Below are 25,454 nucleotides of genomic sequence, written 5' to 3' on the forward strand. Positions count from 1 at the left end.
TTTCTTTAACTCCATGTCCAGGGGATCAGGGCCTTCTTTTGGCTTACACACACACACACACACACACACACACACAGCAAGAGAGAGTGAGAGAGAGAGAGAGAGAGAGAGAGAGAGAGAGAAATGAGCACCTTCTCATATATGTTCACAGATGTGAACATATACTCACATAGACAAACAAACACATAAAATAAATATTTTTTTAAAAAAGAGTATTTACAGCAGATGGAGGTTATTATGAATTCAGAGTCCATCTGCAGTTCAGATGTCAATCTTAGAGGCCTGAATCCAGAAGTCCCCTCCCAACACAGGAGCTGTCAAGGTCTCCATGATTTATCCATAGAGAATCTCAGGTACTTTCCACTCCACATGCTTTCTGAAGATATCTTGAATGATGCAGTTATGAATTAAAGTATCCCTGCCTGGCTCCCAAATTCCCAAGTTGGAGTCCTATCCCTACTACTTCAGATTATGGCCTTATCAAAAAGAGGGTCTGCTATGGGATAATGCTCTTGTTCACTGTGAAGATTTGTCACTCACTCATATCAGTTTAATAAAACGCTGATTGGCAGTAGCCAGGCAGGAAGTATAGGCGGGGCAACTAGACTAGGAGAATTCTGGGAAGAGGAAAGGTAGAGGCGCAGGTGCCAGCCAGACGCAGAGGAAGCAAGATGAGAAAAGATACCAAACCACATAGTTAACACAGATAAGAATTATGGGCTAATTTACGTTGTGAGAGTTTGTTAGTAATACACCTGAGCAATAGTCCAAACAGTTGCTCTGTGTGTTCATTTGGGACTGACCTGCTGTAGGACTGGGTGGGATAGGAACTTCCATCTACAAGGATCACCAGGTATAATTAGTAAGGCTGCAATCACATAGTGGAAGGGATGGGTTTGATTCAATTTGTCAAAATCCCTAATAAGCAAAGGAGGTATGTCACAGAAACACCCCAGGAGACCTGGGAAGACAGACATCTTCAGGCTAGGGAGAGAGGCCTGGGACAGATCCTTTCCTGGCTCAGAAGGATTGACAATTTCACTTGGACTTTCAGCCTTTGGACCAGGAGATGAAATTTCTGTTGTTCCAGTGTAGACCTGTAAGCCAAATAAACAGTCCATCATGAAGAAAAGTCAGGGCAGGGACCTGGAGGCAAGAACTGAAGCAGAGACCATGAAGGAGCACTGCTTACTGGCTTGCTCCCCATGGTTTGCTCAGCTTGCCCACCTCTACAACCCAGGACCCAGAGGTGGCACTGACCATAGTAGACTGGGCCCTCCCACCTCCATCGTGAATCAAGAAAATGCCCACACCTGTGATAGAAGCATTTTCCCAGTTGACTCTGGCCTGTGTCAAGCTGACAAACACTAACCAGTGTAGATACATACATATGCTAATTTATCCTTCACTGTTGTTTCTCAGTCTTTGGTTTGTTTCCAGTGTCTGGGTGTCATGAGTATCTGACTTTCTTTCAGCACTGAGGATCACATTCATGCCTCACGCATGTTGAGTTACAGCCTCAGTCCTATTAGATCTGTCTCATATATGAATCCTAGCACGCAGGCCAGGGTAGTCATTGGGGAAATACTTCAGAGTGGAATAGCTAGATCGAAGAATTTGTGAGTGTGTTTGTCGTGGGATCAGAGAGTGCCAACTGGTTTCCAACAAGTCCATACCAACACATGTCCCTAGTAACAGTGGGGATTTCCCATTGGCATCCTCACCCGTGCCTCTGGGGGTTATCCCACCCTAAATAGGAGCACTAGCTGCTGTGTGGTGGTATCCGGTTTTGTTTTTTTCCTTTTTAAAATTTTTTTTAAAGATTTATTTTATTTTATGTGTATCAGTATTTTGCCCACATGCAAGTCTACCTTGTGCATGCCTTATACCTGCAGAGGCCAGAAGAGGGTGTTGGATGCCTTGGAATTAGAGTTACAGATGGTTGTGAGCCTCCATGTGGGTACTGGGACTTGAACCTGGGTCCTCTCCAAAAGCAACAAATGTTCTTAACTGCTGAGCCACCTCTTCAGCCCCTAGTCTAGACCTTGCATATTCCTGCTTAAGAATGAAAGTGAATGCCTTTACATGTGCTTCCTCCATGGTGGGCTTAGTGCTCAAAATCTACCTGTCTCTAGGGTTAGTATTGTGACTGTCATTGGCATATAAGAGTGCCCCCACCCCACATACACATTGTCATACACACATGTTCTCACACATACACACACATGTTCTCATACATACACACACATTCTCATACACACATGTTCTCATACATACATACATACATACATACATACATACATACATGCTCATACATACACACAGACACATTCTCTGACACACACATGTTCTCATACATTCATAAACACATTCTCTTTTTCACACACACACACACACACACACACACACACACACACACACAGGAGTCCTTTGTTAGTTCAGGTGTTGCAACTATCTTCCTCCTATTATGACTTGTTTGTTATGATGCCTGCTGGGCTTGCAGGTACAAATCCTTTCCTTTGTAGCCAGCATTTGAAGAGCTAATTTTTTAAAAGGAAATCCTTCCTCACCTCAAGCTCTGGAAGGTATTTGACTGAGCTACCCACTCTTGTCTTCCGCCATTGTTTTATGGGTAGGTGGGTCATGTATATGTATATGTAATGGTTACAGTTCCATGTGTTTAAGATTCAATCCTCTGAGGCATGGCACCTCTTTTATCTATTTATTTATTTATTTATTTATTTATTTATTTATTTTTGCAGTGCTGAGGGCTGAACCCAGGGCCTTGTGTATCCTAGGCAAGCCCTCTACCATTGAGCTAAACCACAGTCCCTACATGCCACCTCTGTCACATGTGGTATTTGCAGAGACCCAAGTCTGAGCTCTCTGGGCTGGGCCCTCACCATCTTCCTACCCCAGGCTTTAAGCAATCTGTCCACACTATAGGACAGTATGCCAGGATTGTGTCTGGAACAAAAGTTTCACTCACCCTATTTTTTTGTTTGCATTTATTCATTGAGTGTGTATATGTGCGCAGGAACAAACCCTGGTTCACATGTGGAGGTCAAAGGACAACTTTTGGGAGTAAGTCCTTTCACTGTGTAAGTTTTGGGCATTGAACTCAGGCTGTCAGGCTTGATGGCAAGCATCTCTCTCCACCCTACCCCCCACGCCATCTTACCAGCCACAGGCTTTCGGCTCCCTCATTCTAGCAGTTGACTGTAGGGCAGCCATAACCTTCAGGGATGGTTATTACAGGAGAATACAGATTATAAACACAGACAATAAACACAAGCAAAACAGATGACACATGGAAGAAATACCGATAATAGAAATGTGGAGGAACAACACAGACTGTAGTCCCCAACTGTAGGGGAAGAGTATACACTTGAGATTTTTAAGTATGTGATAGGGTGAAAGTGGCAGGCATTCAAGTAGAAACTGTACTCGAAATTTAAAATAGTTGGTTTTCCCATACTAGTGAGTGCAAATCATCCTGTCAGTGCTGGGCTTCATTAGGGAGCCCCAGGCCCAGTCACTCACAATTACAAAGGGAAGCTAGGATTCTCACTAGTTAGGTGTGTGTGTGTGTGTGTGTGTGTGTGTGTGTGTGTGAATGTGAACCCTAGGCATCTGGTCCGCAGCATTATGATTCAGACAAGTGCTCTGTCACTGAACTACACCCCCAGCTCTAGCAAATGCATTTTTTTCTTTGAGTGTTTTCAGTCTGTGGGTGGTTTATGAGTAGAGAGCTTTATTGTAAGTTAAGGAACAACTGTAGTTAAGTGCTTCACTTTAAACTTAAGAGACACTGGGGTGGGGTAAAGCACTTGCTAGCATCCCAAGCCCTGGGTTCCATCTCCCACACCATACACAGAATATAGATAAGACAGCAAGCCCATGAGATGAGATGGGGACTCCCTGGGTGAGGAGAGTGAGGGGACAGTGTGGAGATGGGTAGTCTCCATCTGGGCCATTTGTCTTGACTCTAGGTTCTCAGACAACTAGAAACAGATGGCACCTTAGATTGGCACTCAAAGTGCTGGTGAGTTTCTGAAAGCATGCCCAAATAGGAGCCTCCTAGTCTGGAAGAAGAGAACTTCACCAAGATACATGATGAACAGACCAGATCACTTAGAAGTGGGAGATTGGGACTCATTGAGTCCCGTTGTTCTTGGCTGTACGTGCCGTAGGAAAGAGTTTGGAGCTGCTAGGAGAGCTGCCAGTGGAGGAGGAGGTCCCAGGAAGGAGCGGGGCCAGAGGGTGGAACGACTGAGTCTACAAGCTTACTCCCTTCCAAACCTCAATTGACTTCTAACTTTTTTTGCATGGGGGTGGACCATGGAACCCAGGAGAAAGTCATAGCTGGTGGTCCTGAAAAGAAAATCAGATTATCTCCTGCTGCAGGGGGAGATGTAGGTTGGAATTAGAATCTCATTAAGTTGGAGGGCTGGGCTGATAGCCCGGTGGGCAAGAAGTCTTACCATGCAAGCCTGATGAGCTGGGTTCAGATCTTCAGAACCCACATGAACAGCATTAGCCTCTCACTGGACACAGAAAAAGAACACCTGGGCTTGCAATTGCTATTCTGCATCAACCCGAGGCCTGATATACAGAACATAGTGACTGCAGGGAGACAGCTGCTGAACTCAGCCAGAAGCCCACTGTTCTTCCCTAGTCACAGCAGCGCCTCTCTTTATGGAGTGCTCTTACTCCTGCTCAGTGGTGCTGATTTTCCTGTTCAGAAAATGCTTGTCACCTTCTATACCTCTTCTGTTTCACTGCCCCAGCACAGCTAGGCACAGGGACAAATGCAACTCCTGGCTCATACCTCAAGGTGCCAGCCCTAAGGAATCAGCTGTTTCTAGGTGTCTGAGAACCTAGAGTCAAGACAAATGGCCCAGGTGGAGACCACCCACCTCCACACTCTCCCCTCACTCTCCTCATTCAGGGAGTCCCCAACTCAACTCATGGACTCCAGCTAATAACGCCATCTTATCTGAGTGCTGTTGTTTTTAGTTAAGTAATTTTTTATGTCTACGAATGTTTTGCCAGCATGTATGTCTGTGCACCATGGGCATGTGGTGCCTCCTGAAGATGTTAGATCCCCTGCAGCTGGAGTTATAGATGGTTGTAAGCCACCATGTGGGTTCTGGGAATCACCTAGGTCCTCTGGAACAGCAACTGTGATTCTTAACCACTAAGCCATTTCTTCATTTCTACTTTGTTTTTTATGGCTGTACTTTCTATGGTGTACCATTATTGCCTGTGAGAGGATCAGTTTGACACAAGCTAGTCTATCCTCCTCAGAGCTAGAATCTTCTGAATGCTGTGTATTTTGAAGGTTTCCTTTCTTTCTTTTTATACTAAATAGCACGTGAATGGTATGCTTGATTTGAGTGTGCCTATCCAACCCAAGATGCCTGTGCTGGAAACCAAATTCTCGAGTTCCACACATATACGTTGTTTGCAGATGAAGTCTTGAGGTAACTCCAGTTAGATGGGGTCACAAAGGTGGGTAAGAAGATGTAAGAAGAGACCCTGTCTATCATGCTCGCTCTGTCTCACCATGAGCTGCCTCCACCATATTAGTGACCCTCACCAGAGGCCAGATGCTCTTTTGGACCTCCCACTCCTCAGCACTCTGAGACAATAAGCTTCTATTTTTTGTAAAGTATTTGGTCACAAGTGTTTTGTTGTGGCAATAGAAAAAAAATACTAAGATATGGAATCTTTACAAAATACAACTTTCCTTCTTTTGAGACAGAATTTTACTATGTAGCCTAGGCTGGCCTAGAACTCACTATGTGGCCTGGTCAGTCCTCAGACTCACAACTGTCCAGTGTCAGCCTCCCAAGTGCTGGGATTATATGCTTGCACCAACCAACTCAAAAACTGTAACCGTTTTCTGTTTTTTTTTTATTTTTTTTTATTTTTTTATTTTTTGAGACAGGTTTTCTCTATGTAACAGTCTTGGCTGTCCTGGAACTCACTCTGTAGACCAGGCTGGCCTTGAACTCAGAGATCTGCCTGCTTCTGCCTCCCAAGTTCTGGGATTAAAGGCATGTGCCACCACTGGCCCAACTTTAACCTTTTTCAAGTGGAGGAATTTTGGAAAGATTTCTTATGCACGAGTCTACAGCTCATCAGCAGTTCACTGCATCCAAGAGCCACCATTTCCTGGTAGCAGGTGAGGTGTCTAGGCTGAAGATCTTACATTCCTGGCAACCAGACACGACACTTTCCCACCCCCATCACACACCAGTTTCCAGAAATGAGGCTGATCTGTTTGAATAAACCTACTATTTATCAGCTCTGTGACCCCACACTCTCTGAGTCCAATTGCTCATCTGCAGCCAAGGTCAGGCACACTGACCTCACAAGGATGAAGAGAGCCACAAATGAAGTAACATCTCTAGAGTGCCGGGCACTGAGTCACCACCCCATGAACAGTCACTTCGGGAGTGCAGCAGGAAGGTAGGTATTCTGTGGCCCTTTCACTGAGAGCTGTTCGGTTGTTTTCTTGGAAAAGCTAAAAGCCGCAGCTGTCTTTATAGGACTATCTCATCTTACCTCTGATTTGCCTTTGACAAACATCCCAGGGACACACCAGGTCCCTCGTGGGTCTCCAAAATGAGTGTGTCCTGGTCCTGTCCAGTCCACCGTGGTAGCTAGGTGACAGGGAAATGGAGATTTGGCATCTGAAGCTACAACCTAGAACCTGCTATGACAAGCAGGAAGGGAGCTTGATTGGAGGCTGGTACTGGGCAAGCCTGCAGGTATGACCAGTGGGGCTGAGGTTGCTCCAGATGTCATGTGACTAGAGCTTAGGTTCAGAGAATGATGCCCTGATTTCCTCTTAGGTACAGAGATGAGGCAGGGGTTTCTGTGGACAGGTAAAGTTGGAAAGGCAGTTGAGGCCCACTGGGTACAGTGCAGGAAGGTCAAATCAAACAGTCTGAGCTCGAATCACAGTACATTAGGAGGAGTGTTTGGTAAGATTTGATTGGGTTTTCTTAATTTTTTTAATGATCTTTCAATACAGGGTTTCTCTGTGTAGCTTTATAAACCAGGCTGGCCTCAAATTCACAGAGGCAGATCCACCTGTCTCTGCCTCCCCAGTGCTGGGATATAAGGAAGGGGCTGGAATGGAGGAAGGGAGTGAGCAGGGTGTGTCCCACCAAGTGTGGGTATGGAGGGAGTTTCAGCTGACACGAGGGGTGGTGAGGGCAAGTGGCATTATAACTGACATAAAACTACAGGACAGCCAAAGCCAGTCAGCTCCGTTCTCAGTCTGGGGAGGTGATGGGTAACCATGCCCACTTTAGAGAGAAGGAAACCAAATTTTTGGCACAGGAAATCTGCCCAAGATCACCCAGCTGCAGGTAAGGCCTGGGGTCTATGGAGATGATTCAAACCAATGCTGTGTAGCAAACCCAACTTAGGAAGAAGAAGAAGAAGAAAAAAAAAAAGCCTGCTTTGAAGCACTGGACATTTCCTGAAGTATAAATACTCCACTTTCTGACTGCTGTTAGGATGTCACAGGCAGAGCTGGAAATGGGGCTCCTTCTCCAATATGAGCTGGCCCCAGACCACTGCTGACCCAAACTCAGTTGTGCTTGGTTCTGAGCCTGTGGCTCCAAAGCAAACAGCTTACCAGTCCTTTGTCTTAGCTGACACCCTTCCCTGCACATTCTCATGTGTTTACACAACCACTGGCCCATCTATGAAATGAGCTACACTCATACTTCCCACAGTGTGAAGACCCACTGTCCCATGTCTGTCTGTCTTGAGCCCTGGGCTCTGATAGTTCAGTATGCACAGCTTAGCCAGGACCCCATTCTGCAGCCACAGTAATGCACCATTCTCCGGTGACAGATGGTGGTTGAGATGCAGGGATCGTGGTAGCATGCATTGGTGACAGACGGTGGTTGAGATGCAGGGAGCATGGTGGCATGCTTGCATTGGTTCTCTGGCTCGCCCAGGAGCCAGACTGGCAGAATTCCTAGATTTGAGGTAACGGATACCTGCTCCTTCAGAGCCAAAGCACAGCCATTGTTTGTCCCAAGTAGAGATTGTTTTTCTGATGTCACAATCTATAAGCGGATTCAGCTTGCACAGCATTCATCTTGCAAGTTGGCAACCTCATATTCTTTCAGATGATTTATTTTACGACAAGCTGTGGCATCTTTACACCAAACCTATGGAACTCTGTGTGATTCTGAATCTTGGGGCTCATGAATATTTTCCTTCTCATTTGAAATAGAGGCAGCAAGGAAGGATGCTTGCTAAGGGGTGCTCCTACTTGGAAGTGGGGAGAGGGCACTGGAGCAGTTAAGCAATTACTTGGGGCAGGAGTGACTTGAAGAGAAGAGCCACATCAGCTGGCCATCACCTGAGGGGTGGGCAGAGAGATGGTCTGCACACACCTAGAGCCTCTGAACTGACAGAAGGAAGCAGAAGTCAAGCATCGTCCTTGCTCCAGGGCTGCTGGAAACTCTGGGCAGACACAGCACCTAAGGCTGCCCAGCGCTTCTGGCAGACCCACAGGAAACCAGCTGGGGCTGGACTGTGCTCTCCAATCCCTCCATGCTGATGAAATCTACCAGTCACATCCGCCTGAGGATGTGGCCCAGACAGTGACTGCCCTGGCAACCTATTGCAGAGAAATGGCTGGCACTCAGTAGCTTGAGAGCACAGCCTCTCAGGGAGAAAGGCCCATCTTTGAATCTAATTTTAAAGACCCACAAGTCATGACGTAAATTCATTTCCCAGGGATGGGAGCCAGATCAGACTCTGGCCCTAGGAAAACCACTAGGGTATATGTGATTATGGCCACTTCCCTGGAGCCCAACATTCCCAAAGACACCCCAAGTGCACTGATGATGATGGGTGGGACAAGTACCCCCTCCCTTCTTTCTTTTGTGAATCATGTCTTCCTTTTGTTCAGTCTTCTGATAAAAACTACTCTTTGGTGGAGTCTTAATCACTGGGACTAACTGATAGATAAACACCATCTTCCAATTTAGCGATGCATTGAGCCTTCCAGTAACACCTAAGCCAACAACAAAATTTGTTGTCTGTGATTAGAGACAGGATTTTTCTGTGTAGCCCTGGCTCTCCTAGATTTCACTCTGTAGACCAGGCTGGCCTCAAACTCACAGAGATCCTCCTGCTTCTGCCTCCCGAGTGCTGGGATTAAAGGTATGAGCCAGAAGTGCCTGTCAACAATAAAACAATTTTAACTAGCATTTTTATAATGTCGCTTTTTAAAACAGTCTTCAAAACTAGCCTTGAGCACAGGTTAAGTAGCTCCATGGTTGTCAATCGAAGTTCATTCTCATGTATTTACAAATAAGCATTTTTCCACCGGAAATATCATGCCTGGTTCCCTGAGGGATACCTGGGCTCCTCGTCACATCGTACCGCTTTATTCTGCACTCCTGCCATCTCATCAAGTCTGGAAAGAGCTGCCCTTAACTTGAGCTGGCAGCTTCAGTTTCTTGCCTGTCTGTCTGTCACCAGGGCAGCCTATGTCTGCCCTTTCCTCGTTTGCCATGACTCAAGTTTTGTGGCCATGGGGTTGAGTTTGGGAGTTGCTGTTTTTTTCCAGGATGTATGGCCAACAATATGCTGGAGCAGTCTTCCAACAGCAATTCCCAGATGTGATTTTGTTGTCCAGATGTGCTTGTGTGGCACTGGGGATCAAATTCAGGGTATGAATTTGATTACATATGGTAGGTAAGAGCTCAACCACCGAGCTATATCCCAGTACCTCATTTGGTTTTAATTTGAAAAAAAAATGAAAGATTTATTTTTAGATGTGGTGTCTGTGAGGGGGTATGTGCACATAAATGCAGGTGCCTGCAGAGCCCAGAAGGGCGTGCCAGATCTCCTGGGGTTGGAAGTAGAGGCAGTTGTGAGTCACCCTATGTGGATGCTGGGAAGAGAACTCAGGCCCTCTACAAGCAGTGTGAACTAATCACCGAGCCATCACTTCAGCCTCATTTTCAAGAAGGGTTTATATTTCTAATAAAGCTCTTTTATAAACCCTAGTAGGCACAAAATGTCACTGCTGACCAAATGAGAATGCCCAGTTGACTTCCTGTTGTCATGAATGGCCAACCCCTAGTTACCCAGGTTCCAGGGCCTCTGTAGATCTAGATGCCAAAATCTGTGATACCCAATCTGCTTATAGAAAACAGTGTAGGATCCACACAGAACTTATTCTTCGTGTAGCCTTAAATCACCTCTAACTTGCAATAAAACCTAATGCTATGCACTGATGCAATGAAAAGGGCAAAAGCCCACTGGTGTTTAGTAAATGAAAATTTCCCGTATTTGTAATCCAATGGAGGTTTGGAATACTTCCTTTACAATACTGAGACTCTTTCAAAGTATATTTTCAGGAATGTACTCAGTTCCAGTTTCAGCCTGGGGTTATAGAGAATGCTTTGGGTCATGGAAACAAGGACCCCCTTTAAGTTATGGGACCAGAATCTAGCTTTGCCTGAAGAGCCTTGCATCACTCAGAATGAATGAGGTTAGAGTGCACTTTGATGTCAAACTAGAAGGCTTTTCTTTGCCCCAAGGAGAAGGTACTTAGAGCAACTGTGGCATCACAAGGGTGAGGGGCTGTGAGCTGTCACAGAAGGTGGCAGCCAGGAGCCTCATGGACTCAGCTGTGATGGACTGCTTCATGCAGAGCAGTTCATCACAGACAAGGCCTTCAAGACCCCAGGGCCTCTTATTTGCCCCATTTAATGACTTGATCAATTTTTAAAATCTTCTCATTAAAAGCAATCCAGCATAGCTATTCTGTCTCAAAGGGAGCATGGCTAGAATGTTCGCTAAAAGGCAATACTTGGTTTTTGTCTGAACTAGTGAAACATGAAGCCCCTAAATGCAGTGTAGGACCTGTGGCTTTTGAAGATTTAGAGCCTACATTCCTGCAAGAGATTCAACAACAACCAAGCAAGCAAGCAAGCGAGCTGTGGAGCACAGGAGAATAATGCTGCATTTTCTATTGGAAATCCTGAAGCACAGCTGGCTGTGGTTTTCTCCACAAGGTTCCAACTTTCACATCTTCACTGCATTTACAAGTCAGACTGAGCAAAGGCGCCTTGGACATCTAATTTCCACCTAGAACAGAAAATGGCTGCTTTTAAGGGCTTACAACGTGCCATGGGACTCACATAGGTGGATGGCAGCCCTGTACAGCTATCTTAGCCGACACAACCCCAGCTGGCTCCTGGTCGCGTGGCACATAAGCTCCTTTGCAACCTAGATTACAGGTCTTTGTACCAATAGAAACCCAGCCTAATCCCCAGGGCTGGTGTTGCACAGGGTGGGGAGGGCTGGCACCTGGGATCCCGGCAGACAAAGGAATCGAAACCTTTAGGCACTGGGGACTTCAGTGGAACTCCTTGGCCACCAGGAGTCTCACTTTTGAGTGTCCTTCAAGACAAGGACACTGGCAGCAGGGTGACACATTGGAGAGGTCCTTTTAATGTAAACATTCCCTTCACAGATGAGGTGTGTCCTTGGACTCTGAGCACATTGGGTAACGGATAAAGCTGCCTGCAGGGAACACCAGATCCCCAGGGAGTCCTTCCAGGGACAAGAAGCTGCAAAGCCTGACTTCGACCAACAGCAAGCAGAAGGTGTTTTAGCAAAATTCACAAGCCTGCAGCCTGGGGAGAAGAAACCACATACCTACCTATTACTGGGCTGTGTTGAGACCTTGGCTTGGAGGACTTGGTAAAACAGGATGTGGACAAGGGCTTGGCAGGAAGGACGTACAGACACAGACAGACTTGCCCAGAGGGCTGGAACATGATTGGCAGGTTCATGAAGGTTTCTACTTCCCCTTCCTGCTTCCAGACTTAAGTGTCAGTTCTGCTCCACTTTCTCTCCCAGGGTCGGCCCGTGTCTACAGCCCAGAGCGGGTATTTCAGAACTAGTACTGTGTGATCCTCCCCTTTCTTTTGAAACATGAGGCTCTCAAGGTCTATATCCAGCTCCAGCTCACTCTGGCTCAGAGCACCAGGTCCAGCAAAATGCTACTTCCTTACAAGAGCGACATACTAGTCTCCAACATCTGTCATGACTGTCTGTGACCATCCTGCTCCACCACTCTCAGGATTTCTCCAAGTCCAATCACAGCGTTCAAACCTGCCAGGCCTGCTCTCCCAAATGCCTTCAGATAGCAGAGGGCCATGAAACTCTGCTCTACCCTCACCCTAAAGTACCCCAAGAGGCAACGGATATCCCTGCCAGGATCTATGTATTATAGGGCACATTACTTTCTGATCATACATACACAAGCGCACTTTCTTCACCAGGGTATATACAAACCAGGCAGTCCACTATGTGAAGAATCTTGGGCTGGACAGCTGGATGGGGAGAGAAGCTTCGATCTGCATGCCCTTGTGAACAGTAACCTCTTCTCTGCCTCCCTAACCCCATTCACATTCTTAATGTTAAAAATATCGTCATCAGGGTTTGTCTAGTGTGTTTGGGACACATTAGTTTCTTAATATATTTTTACTGACATCAAGGCAATGCAGCCAGGTTTGATGGTGCATGCCTTTAATGGAAGCACTGGGGAGGCGGAGGTAAGTTGACTTCTGAGTTGAGACCAGCCTGGTCTACACATGAGTATAAAGCCAGTCATACAGTGAGACCCTGTCACAAGATAGAGCAACCCACAAAGAACAAAGGATTGGCAAGTCAGACAGGGAGGCATAAACTGAAAGCTTCCCTGAGGCTCCAGAGCAGTATTTCCGGGTCCAAGGTGAGGGTGGCATGTCTCAGCCCATCCAATGACCATAGGACTTGGTGAGAATTCCATTTGGAAGAGTAGGAGGCACAGTTCCCAACACACCAGGGAACCACTGGGATCGAGGCCCAGGTGCAGCTTCCTCGAGGTCTACTGAGGGAGAAATGACCACATGAAGGATTAAGCCCAACTAATCACATCCACATAGGTGGGATGTGGGGGTCTAAGGTGATATCAGTGTGGACATTAGGGTGTTTCAGAGTGTCAGAGCCTGCCAGCCCACAATGCTGAGTCAGAGCTGGTGTGGCTATAGGAGGTGTCCTGAGTAAGGGATAATGGTCAGTAGGTAGTGTCTAGGCTGAGCGCCTGTGGCAAGGGTGATTATTGAGAATCCCTCTGGAAGGAGGACACTGGAGTCACCAGGGAATCATAGGATGAGAGTTGAACTTGGGGGCCAGCAGACATCACAGGAAACTGGGAAAGAGGCCAACAGCATTCCTGGAGACAGTCAGGGAGCTGGGGAGCCCAATGTCATCAAGAAGTGTGGTAGACGGCAGTGTGGATAGAGGAGTAAGGAGCAAGTCTGACCATGTGTCACTACTTACAGGGCATTCAGCCCTGTAGATTCCTGCTCCACACCCCTACATCTTGGTGTCAGAACACAAGGACACAGACATGACATGTCATCAGACTGTGGAGGATGCTCCTCCTCACTGGAGCATAAGATTGATCTGGTTTTCTATATGGGGAAAACAAACTAAAACAAAACAAAAGCAGAAAGCCCAACAACTTGCACTGATTGCGTGGCAACGAGACAGATTACAGCGATTCTGTGATCACAATGTCATCACACTGCAGATACCTCTCCCAGGGAGCAATTCTCATCTACAGAACCTTACTAACAGCACCAGAGGACACTTTCTGATTTCTGGATTCTACAGCAACTGTGTGCAGTTTTTTCCTCTGGCTAGATTGAACCTAAAAGCCCAAGAAATCATTGTTGATGGTACCACATGGGACACTGCTCAACCCTTGGGTTGATGAGTGTGTATTTGTAGCCAGGAGCCAGACAAGGGTCTAGGCCTGGTTAGAAGCCCTCTGTTTTTCACACAGAGTCAACAAGCTGATGGGGGAAAGAATGAATTTCCCCTAAGTAAGGGTTGGTTCAATGCCACTCCCCACTTGCAGTCCACAGAAATGCTGAATCAAATAACTGCAAAGGCTGTGAGTCTGTGTCTCAGTGTTTTACTCTCCAAATGTAATTCAATTCTTCAGCTAACACAGAAATAATGAGACAAAATGGGTCTGCAAAGTACAATAGAAAAATACTGTCCACTGGTTTATTTGTTCAAATGTGCAATAGGCTATTTACAAATAAGCAGATCTCCAATGATGTATATTAAAAATGGCAAATCTATCAACTGCTTGAAATCTAAATGAAATCAAATTATTAAGGCACATTTGATCTGTGAGTTGAAAACAAACATTCTGGTGTAATAACAGATTCATTTTACTTTTGTCCCCAAAACACATGAGCACCAAAATTATCAAAGAACACTTAATATTTAGTAAGATGGGAATGTAAAAACTAAAGATGAGGAAAAAGTATTTTCAAAAGGAAATCTTTGGAGATCATTTTACTGCAAATAAAACATTCTAACCACACTCATGGTAAACATAAATACTAGTAATTGACAAGTACTCAAATGGAAAAGATCTAAACAATGGATATTAAATAAATTAAAGTTATTTAAGATAAACAAGATAGAACAAAACAGTGATTAAAAAAATGAAGTGACCATCTCCACCCACAACACAGGATGAAGAGAACAGAGCCTAAATTTTCCCCCTCACATTTTCATTAGGGGTTTGTCTGTTTAGCTTGCATCCATTACACTACTAACAGTCATTCTTTGTCAACCTAAATAATAATGTACCCTCTCTAAAGAAAAGGAGCAGGGGCAGAGAAAATGCCAAGTCCTTTGTGGACTTCAGTGCCACGTCTGTTTAGGCCAAGGAATTGCAGTGGGGTCAGGCACAGTTGTGCTTTTCCTCCGTCCCCTATGTGGCCACAGTGGGTGGAGCACAGTTTGGGGGAAATAATAAATTTGGAAAGCTGTCCTGGAGATAATGACAATACAGTATTATCATGTCTCCTTACTTTGTGACTGGAACTAAAGATGGCTTAAAAATAGAAATAAAACTTGTTTAAAAAAAAAAAAGGAAAAAGGTAGAATTTGTGCAAAGTTAACAGTCACAACAGAACATTTACCAGAGTTACAGTGTTTTTCTGTCACAATAATACTTCTTAGGAGTGTTCACGTTTTCTGCCATAGGGCCAAAAAAAAAGGGGGGGGGGGGTCTGGAAAAGGAATGTAAAAAAGCAAAAGCCAAAAAATTATTATAAAAGTTTTGTTCTTCAGGTATGTTTCAAGTCAGGGTTAGGCAGGTGCTACTTAATGTTCAGCAAGACGTGTTCAAAGGCAAACATCGATCACATTTTTGTTCAAAAAGCTCAATCTTAAAGGAGTCCTGTGTAAGAAAACCACTTGGAAAATATATCCTTGTATGGACTTCAAAAAACTGATCATACAAAAAGTTTTTGAAAAATAAATTAGGCAATTAAAAACATCCTTTCCAGTGGGGCTGGATCAGGCTGTCCTGGCAGAGCCATTACCACCACTTTTGCTGTAACTGGGGTCATTCTTTTCTAGCCACATTTCGGCCAACTGCTGTGTGGACCCATACGTTGATGCTTTCGACCCCAAGCACATTTTATACTGTTTGGGATCCAGATTGGGGTCACAGAAGACAGGGTGGTGGATGTGGACGACTCCAACCTCCTGGCTCCTGAACGTCTTCAACCCAGCCTGGACAACCTTGTTAAAGAGGTCCACATCCTCTAGCCCCCAGCCTTGGATGGAGACATCAAAGCCACCCACTCTGACAAGATCTCCTTTAAAAATACAAGTAATGCCAAACCCATAGTTTCTCCAGAAGCCGGTTTTCTGAGTAAAGGCAAAATGGTTGTCACTGGGCACCTTCCCACTATAAACAATCTTTGGATCGTACTGGCTAAAGATGATTGGGAAATAGATCTGCTGACCCAACACTGTGTTTGCTCGACACCGCTGTAAGAATTCCACAGTAAATACCAGGTCAACATCACAGAAGAAGAGTAAAGACTCATTATTAAACTGGGAAGACCCTACTTCTAGGGCCAGAGCTCTTGAAAACCCTCCAGACACAGGCAAAACCTGCATGTCAGCTTTAGGGTACTTGACTCGATAATCCCTCATCAGTTCAACCTGTTTGGCCTTGTCAGGGTTGGAGTCTGAATTGAAAAGCAGAACAACCAGCTTGACGTTCTGATTTGGAATGAGACATGTCTTCTCAAAGTTTCCCATGAACCTTACAAACATGTCAAAACGTCCAGACAAAGGGATCAGAATGTTGATCTTCTTTTCTTTGGGCTCTTTGGGCTCAATCTTGGAGCCAGGAAGCTGGAAGGGAACAAGCTTCTTCAGGGAATTAGACAGGAATGACAGAGACCCAGAATCCTGGTTGATTCTGTCGGCCAGCTCCTGCGCATCCAGCTCCTCATGCTCCACAAACTGGATCTTGCTGAAGGTCTGCTGCAGGTATGCATGCCTCCTCACAGGGACTGTCATCTTCTTCCCTTTATGCTTCTTATACAGGAGCAGCAGGTCCAGGATATACTCTGCCCCATACATGGGGTTCACACGACGATAGCCATACTGGATCTCCTTGAAGTCAATGATGCGCCCTCGGGTCTTGGCATTGGCATTGATCATCTCCATCACCTGCATGACTATGTCATCCAAGGCCTCCCTCTGTGCTGAGTCCATCCCTCTCCGGGGAGGCTGGCCATCAGTGGCTGAGTATAAGTATTTCCCAGTTAGAAATTCCCATTCCAGGATCTCCTCTCGCTGGTGGGCTTGAAAGCGCATAAAGGAGGGAGGGATGCCCAGCTGGAGGTCTTCCTTATGGATCTCTGTGCTACTGTACTTGCTCATTAGGACGATTTCCCGGTGGAGCTGGATTGTGCGATGGCGCAGCTCGGCGATCTTGCGGCTGAGCATGTAACTGTGCAGCCTGTATTGGTAGGGTGGGTTTTTGTTGGGGTGTAAGGTGATTGCTCGGTGGATTTTACTGCTATGGAGATCTCTAATGTACCCTTTCTTGTTTTGTTCATAATTCTCATAGAAAAGCTGCTGCATCTGTTAAGAGAAGAAAACACTAGGTTTAGAATTGTAGACGTAAGTGTCATTTCATCCTCACATATCAAACAACTGCTAACTCTAAAGACAAAAATCTGAAAATGAGAAGCTTTTCTGGATAGGCGACAGCACACAGAAGGCCCTAGAGCAACCTCATGAGATCAGAAATTAATAGATATGCATGGTTTAAAGAAGCATTTCAACGAATGTTGGGCAATGAATAGCCCTAAGGGCTAAGGACCCTGACCAAAATTATAAGGGCTGCAGCTATGGACCTGCAGAGCAAACCTCTGCAGATGGGGTACTTCAGTTTTGTTTTGAACACCACCACCAAAACCTTCTTTTTTCAAAAGGAAGGGATGGCTGGGCAGTGGTAGTGCACACCTTTAATCCCAGCACCAGAGAGGCAGGGGCAGACAGATCTCTTTGCATTCAAGGCCAGTCTGTTTACATAGTGAGTTCCAGGACAATCAGGAATGTAATGCAGACCCTGTCTCAAAATTAAAAAAAAAAAGTTAAAAAGAAATTAAGAAAGCATTTTGGAATCCATCTAATTTAGGAGGACAAAAAGCAACTGTGACTCTCATGGATGCTCAGGAGAGCCAGTGCCTGCCATGGGGCCACTGTATGTGATGGGCTTTTGCTCACTGCTGTTCAGCAAACGTGGATCACAGCACATAGTGGGCACCTCCTGTGGGGATTCTGCACATCTCTTGGGCTCTCTACTATAAATGATACCAAGCGTCTGCTCTGAAGACTTCAGGCTTGCTGAGAGGAAGTCGGAGACATCAGACAAGGTGCTGATTCCACTCCTCCCCAACCCATGGTTGGGCCAGAGGAGTAACTGGTAAAGGCCAATCAGACAGTTTCTGCTGCAGTGATGAGATGAGCTCCCCAGCTTGGAGTGGCTCCTTCACCACCCACTTTCCACTACAGGGCAGCACCATGGTAATGGGAACTCCAGAATTCAGAAACTTTCTTTACAGGTACTAGAACTCTTTAAACATGTTTCATAGCCCTATAAGTCCCAAAAGGTAACACAGAGCCTCTAAATTTGCTCTTAACTCTAAGAAGCCATGGCTCCCACTTCATAGGAGCCACTGGACAACACGCTGATTCCACCTGGGGACAAATTCTACCATGGTAAACATCAGTTGCAAAGCTCCAGAACAGGGGGCCACTGTATGCCACTGGTAGAAAGCTGGAGACCATATGTGCATTTGCTTAAATACGTAGGTTACTGCTACTTACTACTTCCAAACTTGGGAAGTAACAAAATTTTGAAAGATGGTCCTATTTGCAAGAATATAAGCATCTAAACCACTGATTTGGCTTTCCAAAATTAAGTGAAGCCATGCAGAGGTATATGCAGTTCCTGTCTCTGCCCAGCAGGCAACTCATGCTGCCCATCATGTACCAGGGTCTCTCAGACCCTCCTTCCTCTGACTTCAGTTGCCAGGCTGAATGGTAACTGCCCAACACAGCAGCCAAAGGTGCACTCTTGAGAATTTAAATGGAGACATTATGGCTAAAACAAGGTGGCAGAATTTACTCGGGTTTCCCCTTCCCTCTTCTCAAACACCTCTATGAAAGGAAACAAAGGGGCATAAACTAATGAACCCATAACATGAAGAGAATGGGTCCAGAGAAGACCCTGCATTGAGAGATGTCCCTACATCCTGAGAAAATAAGAGACCAAGGAAGGAGGGTGGAAACCAGCATCCAATTCCCTGAGCTAGAGCCACATAAGGACATGGCTGTGAGAGCATGACAAAGCCACTGTTGGGCACAGGCAGAACAAAAGAACTAAGAATACAGAACCGAAAGTTCTCTTCACTACAGCCAGAGGACCTCATCCCCAACACCACAGAGGTAAGAAGTGAAAGGGAAGATGGAGACACTAGAATCTCCAGACACATTCCAAGCTGTTCTGTCATCTACACAGAGTGCCCAGGGGTGGTGCTGGGGAAGGGAGGAGTTGAGGGTGGTGGTGCACTTTTGTTAAAATGCACCGGGGACTATCTACCAAGAGTTGCAACTTTAGTCAGGACTGGCAGGTAGGAGAAAGTAGACATTTTAACACCGACAATAATCATCATAATTTGCAATAGTTATTTCTAAAGATAATTATCTACAGGCTATTTTTCCTGTCCTCTGGAGTCATTCCTTGACTCCAAATCATGCAACTCCAGTTCACTTTCTCTAAAAGTTAACTGAGGGCTGGAGACTTGAGGCTCAACCTTTAAAAGACCAAACTCACAACCAACAACATAAAAATGAAGGAATAAAGTATAAGGCTGACAACAAGCTTCTGGACTGCAGCAGGACCCCAGTCCTCAACTGCCCCTGTCATCTAGTATGGTGATATTTTGGTTACAATCTTACAAATAATGCTTGCCTGAAGATCAGAGTGCAAAACTAACCACACTAGTTAACCACAGATGTCAGGTAGTGGTGGTGCACACCTTTAATCCCAGCACTAGGAAAACAGGCAGAGGGATCTCTTTTAGTTCAAGGCCACCCGGGGCTATACAAATGGATCCAGTCTAAAAGAGAAACAGAGCTTACACAAAGGTGATCCCAGCACTAAGGAGGTGGAAACAGGAGCTCAGTACAGTCTGAGGACAGGATCACCCCTTTGGTCTGAGCACTGGTAGAGTCAAGAACTTTCTAGTTGCTGGCTGCTCTGCTTCTTTCAGCTCCCCTACCCCACCCCACCCCATATCTGACTCCAGGTTTTTTATTATTAAGACCAAAAAGAATTCCTGCTACAATCTAACACAGACTCCATTCTTCATCCACCAAAGAGTATGAAGAATCCTTCTTAGTCTCTAAAACAGCCACATGGATCCAGAGGCCTCCAATGAAAGTGAGAACTGAAGAGGGAACTAGTGATTCACTCCTTAGAGAACCACCAGCTGTGGACCAGCTGGCAGTCAGCAAAGGACTCACTGGGACAGGTGGAAACAGAAACAATGCAGCAAATGTAGGAACCACTGCAACAATTAAAGCAGAGAAAAAGCCTTGAAATTAAACCTATGATAGAAAAAGGGGGAATGGTATTCAAGATAATGAAGAATCTCCTAAGGAACCTGGGATAATAAGGCAATAATCATTCTAAAAAGATAACAACATAAAAAATGGACCCAGACCAGGCGTTGGTGGCGTACGCCTTTAATCCCAGCACTCGGGAGGCAGAGGCAGGCGGATCTCTGTGAGTTCGAGACCAGCCTGGTCTACAAGAGCTAGTTCCAGGACAGCCTCCAAAGCCACAGAGAAACCCTGTCTCGAAAAACCAAAAAAAAAAAAAAAAAAAAAAAAAAAATGGATCCAGAATTTAGAATTCCAGGACCTATGTGTCTGGTCAAGCCTTAAGAACCTGGCATAAAGAAGACAAGTCCAGAGGGCCAAGGACACAACAATTAAAAATCTAAAGAGGTATCTGGTGGAGCAGGTCAGTAAAGATGGCTCAGCCATTAAAGGCTAGGCTCACAACAAAAACATACAAAGATAAAGTCCCTGCCAGATAAGCCTGATGAGCTGAGTTTGATTCCTGGATACCATGTAAAAGTAGAGACCCAACCCCACAATGTTGCCTTCGGACATCCACAAGAGTATTGTAGCATACTGGCCCATCACACACACATAGTTTAAAATACTTTCACTCATATACTTTCTTTCCAAAGTAGAAAGGTCATGTTCAAATAATCAGAGATCAGAAACTGGAATGATACTGGATGTGGATACTAATACTAGAACAATGTCTTCAAAAGCAGGGAGAGTAAAAATCATCCTCAATGTACATTTACCTTCCCAGCTAAACTATCCATCAAGAAAGTAGAAAGGAAAGATCTTCAGATATGGGGGGTCATATTTATCTTGCATCCTTCTTTTCCTGGAAGATTCTGTAGGATCTACCTCTCTAGTGTGAGGGAAGACAGTAGCACTTGATCCAAGAAACAAGGGGTACAATCCAGCATGATTACGCAAGAAGTCTTGGGTACTCTAAAGCTCTGATGTTTATTGCCTTCATCTCCAGAGGCCAACCTAGGTTCTGACATGACATAGGATGCTTAGTTATATCTGACAGACCAGTGATTAGTATTAGCTTTTAAGCAGAGCAAGATATTGAGAAACTGTTGAATGACTTCAATGTTGAATTGCTATAAGACTACTGTGATATATTAAATATGGTAAATAACTCATACTGGACTCCTCTGGCCAAGACATGTTTTCAAATCTAAGATCATTAGTATTTTAAAGACAAACACATGTCCTCCCAGACTGTCTTTGTTCTAGTACTTACAATTCCTAACATGACTTTATTCTTTCTGGGCAACATCCTACATGTGGAAGGTGGGTGCCAAGGACACCCTCTTTGCAATGCACTCCCATCTGTGTCTGGTTTTCTCTGTATGACCAATCATTTCTTACAGACTTGCAAGGATAACACATTCCCAGATGCTTTGAGAAATACAATTAAAAAATGTTTTAGAGACTATCTTTGGCATTACTTTCTCAGTAACTGGGGTCCAGATTTACCTACTACACTACTCACTAACAGGCTTTGGGAGCATTAAAACAGACGGAAAAATTTAAAGTTTAAAAGTTGCTGTAGAGGCCTTCTAATCAAACTGCAAAGGTTTGGCTGGAGGGAATACTGTGTAATATTTATCTTTAAAACAAAATAAGTTTCCTACAAAAAAAAATCAGTGGAATTGAAGAGAAAGTGAGCAACAACAACAAAAAAGGCAAGTCTATGCTCAGATTGGATGGGCTTGGCTAGCACATGCAGTCAATCAGCCTACCAAACACCCACCTCAACCCTGTTCAAGACCTCATCAGGAATGGCAAACACTTCTTAGTGGTGAGAATGAGGGGATATCAAATGTTTTTCAAACTTACAAGGAAAAACAAACTGTTTAGAGATAAGTTACCTTCAAAATGAACAAGGTGTAGGGAGAGGGTTCAGTAGTAAGGTACTTACTCAATAAATACAAAGGCTGGAGTGTGGGTGCTCAGACCCATGGAAAGCTTTGTGGATGTAGGTGTGGGGTCACCAGTAGTCAGTGTTCAGGAGGCAGAGCCAGGGAACCCCAGAGCAAACTGGCTAGCAAGACTAGCCCAAAAAGTGAGCTCCAAGTTCAGTGAGACCCTACCTCAAGGCAGAAGATGGAGAGAGACTGAGAAAGACACCTTGGAACTTCACATATGTACCAACTCTCTCTCTCTCTCTCTCTCTCTCTCTCTCTCTCTCTCTCTCTCTCTCTCTGTCTGTAGAGTTTAAGAGCATTTTATTATCACACAGTACTTCAATAATTTGAAGTGTTAAAAGGAATACTCTAAGGCCAGGTGGTGGTAGTGCATGCCTTTAGCCCCAGCATTTGGGAGGCAGAGGCAGGAGGATCTCTGTGAGTTCGAGGCCAGCATACTCTACAGAGTGAGTTCCAGGACAGCCAGAGACACACAGAGAAACCCTGTCTTGAAAAACCAAACCGGAAAAAAAAAGAAAGAAAAGGCTATAACACAAAGTTAAAGGCACTTAAAACATAAATTAATGAAAATCTGTTATTAAAAAAGTTGCAGAACCTGCTCTAAATACATACAACATTTAAAACTGATGGTTGCAGTGTTGAAACAGCCCTTATTTTTTGTTCAGCAAAGCACCTCTACCATTTTGGCTCCCGCAGAGGCATCTCCCTGATCTAAGATAACTCAAGATCCTGTTGACGTCATTCTGCTATAAACCAGAGGAGCTAATTCCAAGGTCATGTTATTCCCAGGAACTTATAGTACAGCTGGGCACAGCCATCATCTATCTACCCACAGCTAATCTTCCATACAAACGCCTTCTAGAGTTCTCATTAGCAAGTATCCTCTATCGTCTGCAACAAATGGTAACATACCCTCTAGGCCCTTGCACTTCCTGTTAGTGTTTACATTACCGCCCTCATTAAATACAGTAGTACATCAGGAGGCTATCACTGCTCCAGAAGGGTAGTGAGTGTCTGCATTAGTGCTCCATGACCCAAACTTTCTTATCCCTTTTTTCTGAAAACTGGTTTTAAAACAATATTAAGCTAACACAACTAACGATAAAATAATTTAAATAGGAGAGATGGCTCAGTGGTTAAGAGCACTGGCTACTCTTCAGAGGACCCAGGTTCAAGTCTAAGTACCCACATGGCAATTCACAACTGTTTGTAACTCCAATTCCAGGGGATCCAACACCCTCACACAAATGTGCACATAAATTTTTTTAAAATTTAAATGACCACACCCACATTTTAAATATTCTTAAATTAATATTCTTATATAGCCACAGGCATTTCAATTCACTCTTCAAAGCAGAACTTTAAACTTTCTTTTTATTTATTCTTTGTGTCTTTTATGTCATATATCTTGATCCCATTCATTTCCCTTTGATCCGCCTTCTGCCCTTGCAACTCCCTTCCCCCAAGATAAAATAAAATTTAAGAGGAAAGAAGAAAAAAAAAAGGAAAAATCTCGCCATGGAAGTTGTAGTGTGCCACTGTGAATCACACAGTTTACCCTTTTGTCCATGTATCTTTACTTGCAAGTGTTCATTACAGAGTCATTGGTCATATTTAAGGCCTCTGGTCTCTGCCGCACCATCAGTGCTGAGCCCTCTCTGGGACTCCTTCCTCTTGGATATCCTGTTGTTGCATTGTGTCCTGGAGATCCTGCAGATCACAGATGGGGAGATGTTGGGGTGGGCCAACTCAGAACCCTGGTTCTGGGCCTGGGTAGTTGCAGGGTTGGTCAGCCTGCCAGCTCTGCCCTGGCTAGTTCACCTCTTGCAGCTATGAGTTTTCTGGCTTTCATGCCCTCGGGATTGGTTCTCTCACACCTACATCATCAGAGTCAGCTCTACTGTGTTGCCCAGGCAAGGTGCAGGGGCCACTCTCCCAAGTGCCAAAGCAGAACTTTTGAAAGCAGGCATCTGTTAACAACTAGGTCAGACCACTAGCACACACTGAACTGTTTCAGGCTCTTGGGGCATATAGTTATCCTACACATCCCTATTAGTTCTCCCCTAATTAATTTTGTGTTGGTGTTGCTATTTTTGTTCAATTAAGTTCAAAGAGTACATACTTTGCATTTTAAAGACTTCATTCATAAAACTAAAATTTTCATGAGAATTAAACTGGACTGTTAATGGTAAAAATTGAGAAGTGTGTGCATGAGCCTTACTGGTTAGATTCTAATTCTGAAATCCAAATATTAAAAGCCTGGCTAATTTCAAAGTCACTGAGAACTGAGCTTGGCAAAGTTAAACAAAAGCAGCTGGTAGAACTTAAGTCCTTTATGTAATACAGCACGAAAAGCACTGAATTAAAACAAAAGGTTTTGTGAGTGGAGGGCCCACAGTGATAAGGTTAGGAAAACCCTTATCTACAGTCAGAAAACCGCAGAGCTCCCACCATCTCTGTTCCATACAAACCCCCAATCATCAGGTACCAGTCACCTGAGCTCTCGAACACCATTTCTTTGATTAGTTTTTATTCTGGTTAATGCAGTCCACCTGCCATTTGTATACAAGTATACTGTGGTGCTTTGTTCATGCCCACCCTCCAGTACTCCTCTCCTGTTCTCATCCAGTCCCGCTGGTCCTCTTCCTTTCCCCAGAACATATTACATCCCTTCTTGTTTCATGTCATATGGAGGACTTTTTTTCTTTAATCCAGGTTCCATGTAAGAGGAAATGTATATTTGTCCTTTCTCCCCTACCCCATCATTATTTTTAACTAAAGACAAAATTATGGCCATGCTGTGTGGAATGAATTATACACAGAACTATCTTCTAATGAAAGTCCTATTCAGATGTGACACCAAATGATTACGCCACACTCTTGTGGATGGCATTGTGCAGAGTGGGAATCCAAAAGGCCCAGAAAAGAAAAGGGATAAAGTAAGCCCTGGCTTGCTGAAAAGGGTGCCTAGGAAGGGCCTTAACAAAACTCACCACAGTGCCAGGATCCAATCCTCACAGTTTCCCCAAGGCACTGTGTCCTAACTCTAGTCAATATGGATCATGTAGCAACACAGCAAAAACTGAACACAAGCATACTGGGATAAATGGGGTGGGGAAACATGGGGTGTGTGGACACATGAATGGACAGGAGAATCAAATCTAAAGGAAGGTAGAACTCTAGTTCTTTTGTGGAGGGAGGGAGGGATGGATAAGATAAAAAGACAAGCCGGGCATTGGTGGCGCATGCCTTTAATCCCAGCACTTGGGAGGCAGAGGCAGGCGGATCTCTGTGAGTTCGAGGCCAGCCTGGTCTCCAGAGTGAGTGCCAGGAGGATAGGCTCCAAAGCTACACAGAGAAACCCTGTCTCAAAAAAACCAACCCCCTCCCCCCAAAAAGATAAAAAGACAAAGAAAATCTATAGGTCAAATACTATAT

At 44.8% G+C, this 25,454-nt stretch overlaps 1 protein-coding gene across 1 annotated transcript in view; it reads right to left on the reverse strand.

Annotated features, from left to right (window-relative positions):
• Positions 1-14,094: 14,094 nt before the first annotated feature.
• The window catches only part of Chsy1 (chondroitin sulfate synthase 1), a 61,242-nt gene continuing 49,882 nt past the window's right edge, over positions 14,095-25,454 (reverse strand). The window contains exon 3 of the mRNA XM_027408100.2: positions 14,095-17,022. Coding sequence (XP_027263901.1) covers positions 15,433-17,022 — 1,590 coding nt within the window. The 3' untranslated portion in view covers positions 14,095-15,432. The remainder of the gene's footprint in view (positions 17,023-25,454) is intronic.

Source organism: Cricetulus griseus, chromosome 3, assembly GCF_003668045.3.
Source record: "Cricetulus griseus strain 17A/GY chromosome 3, alternate assembly CriGri-PICRH-1.0, whole genome shotgun sequence".
Taxonomy (NCBI): Eukaryota; Metazoa; Chordata; class Mammalia; order Rodentia; family Cricetidae; genus Cricetulus; species Cricetulus griseus.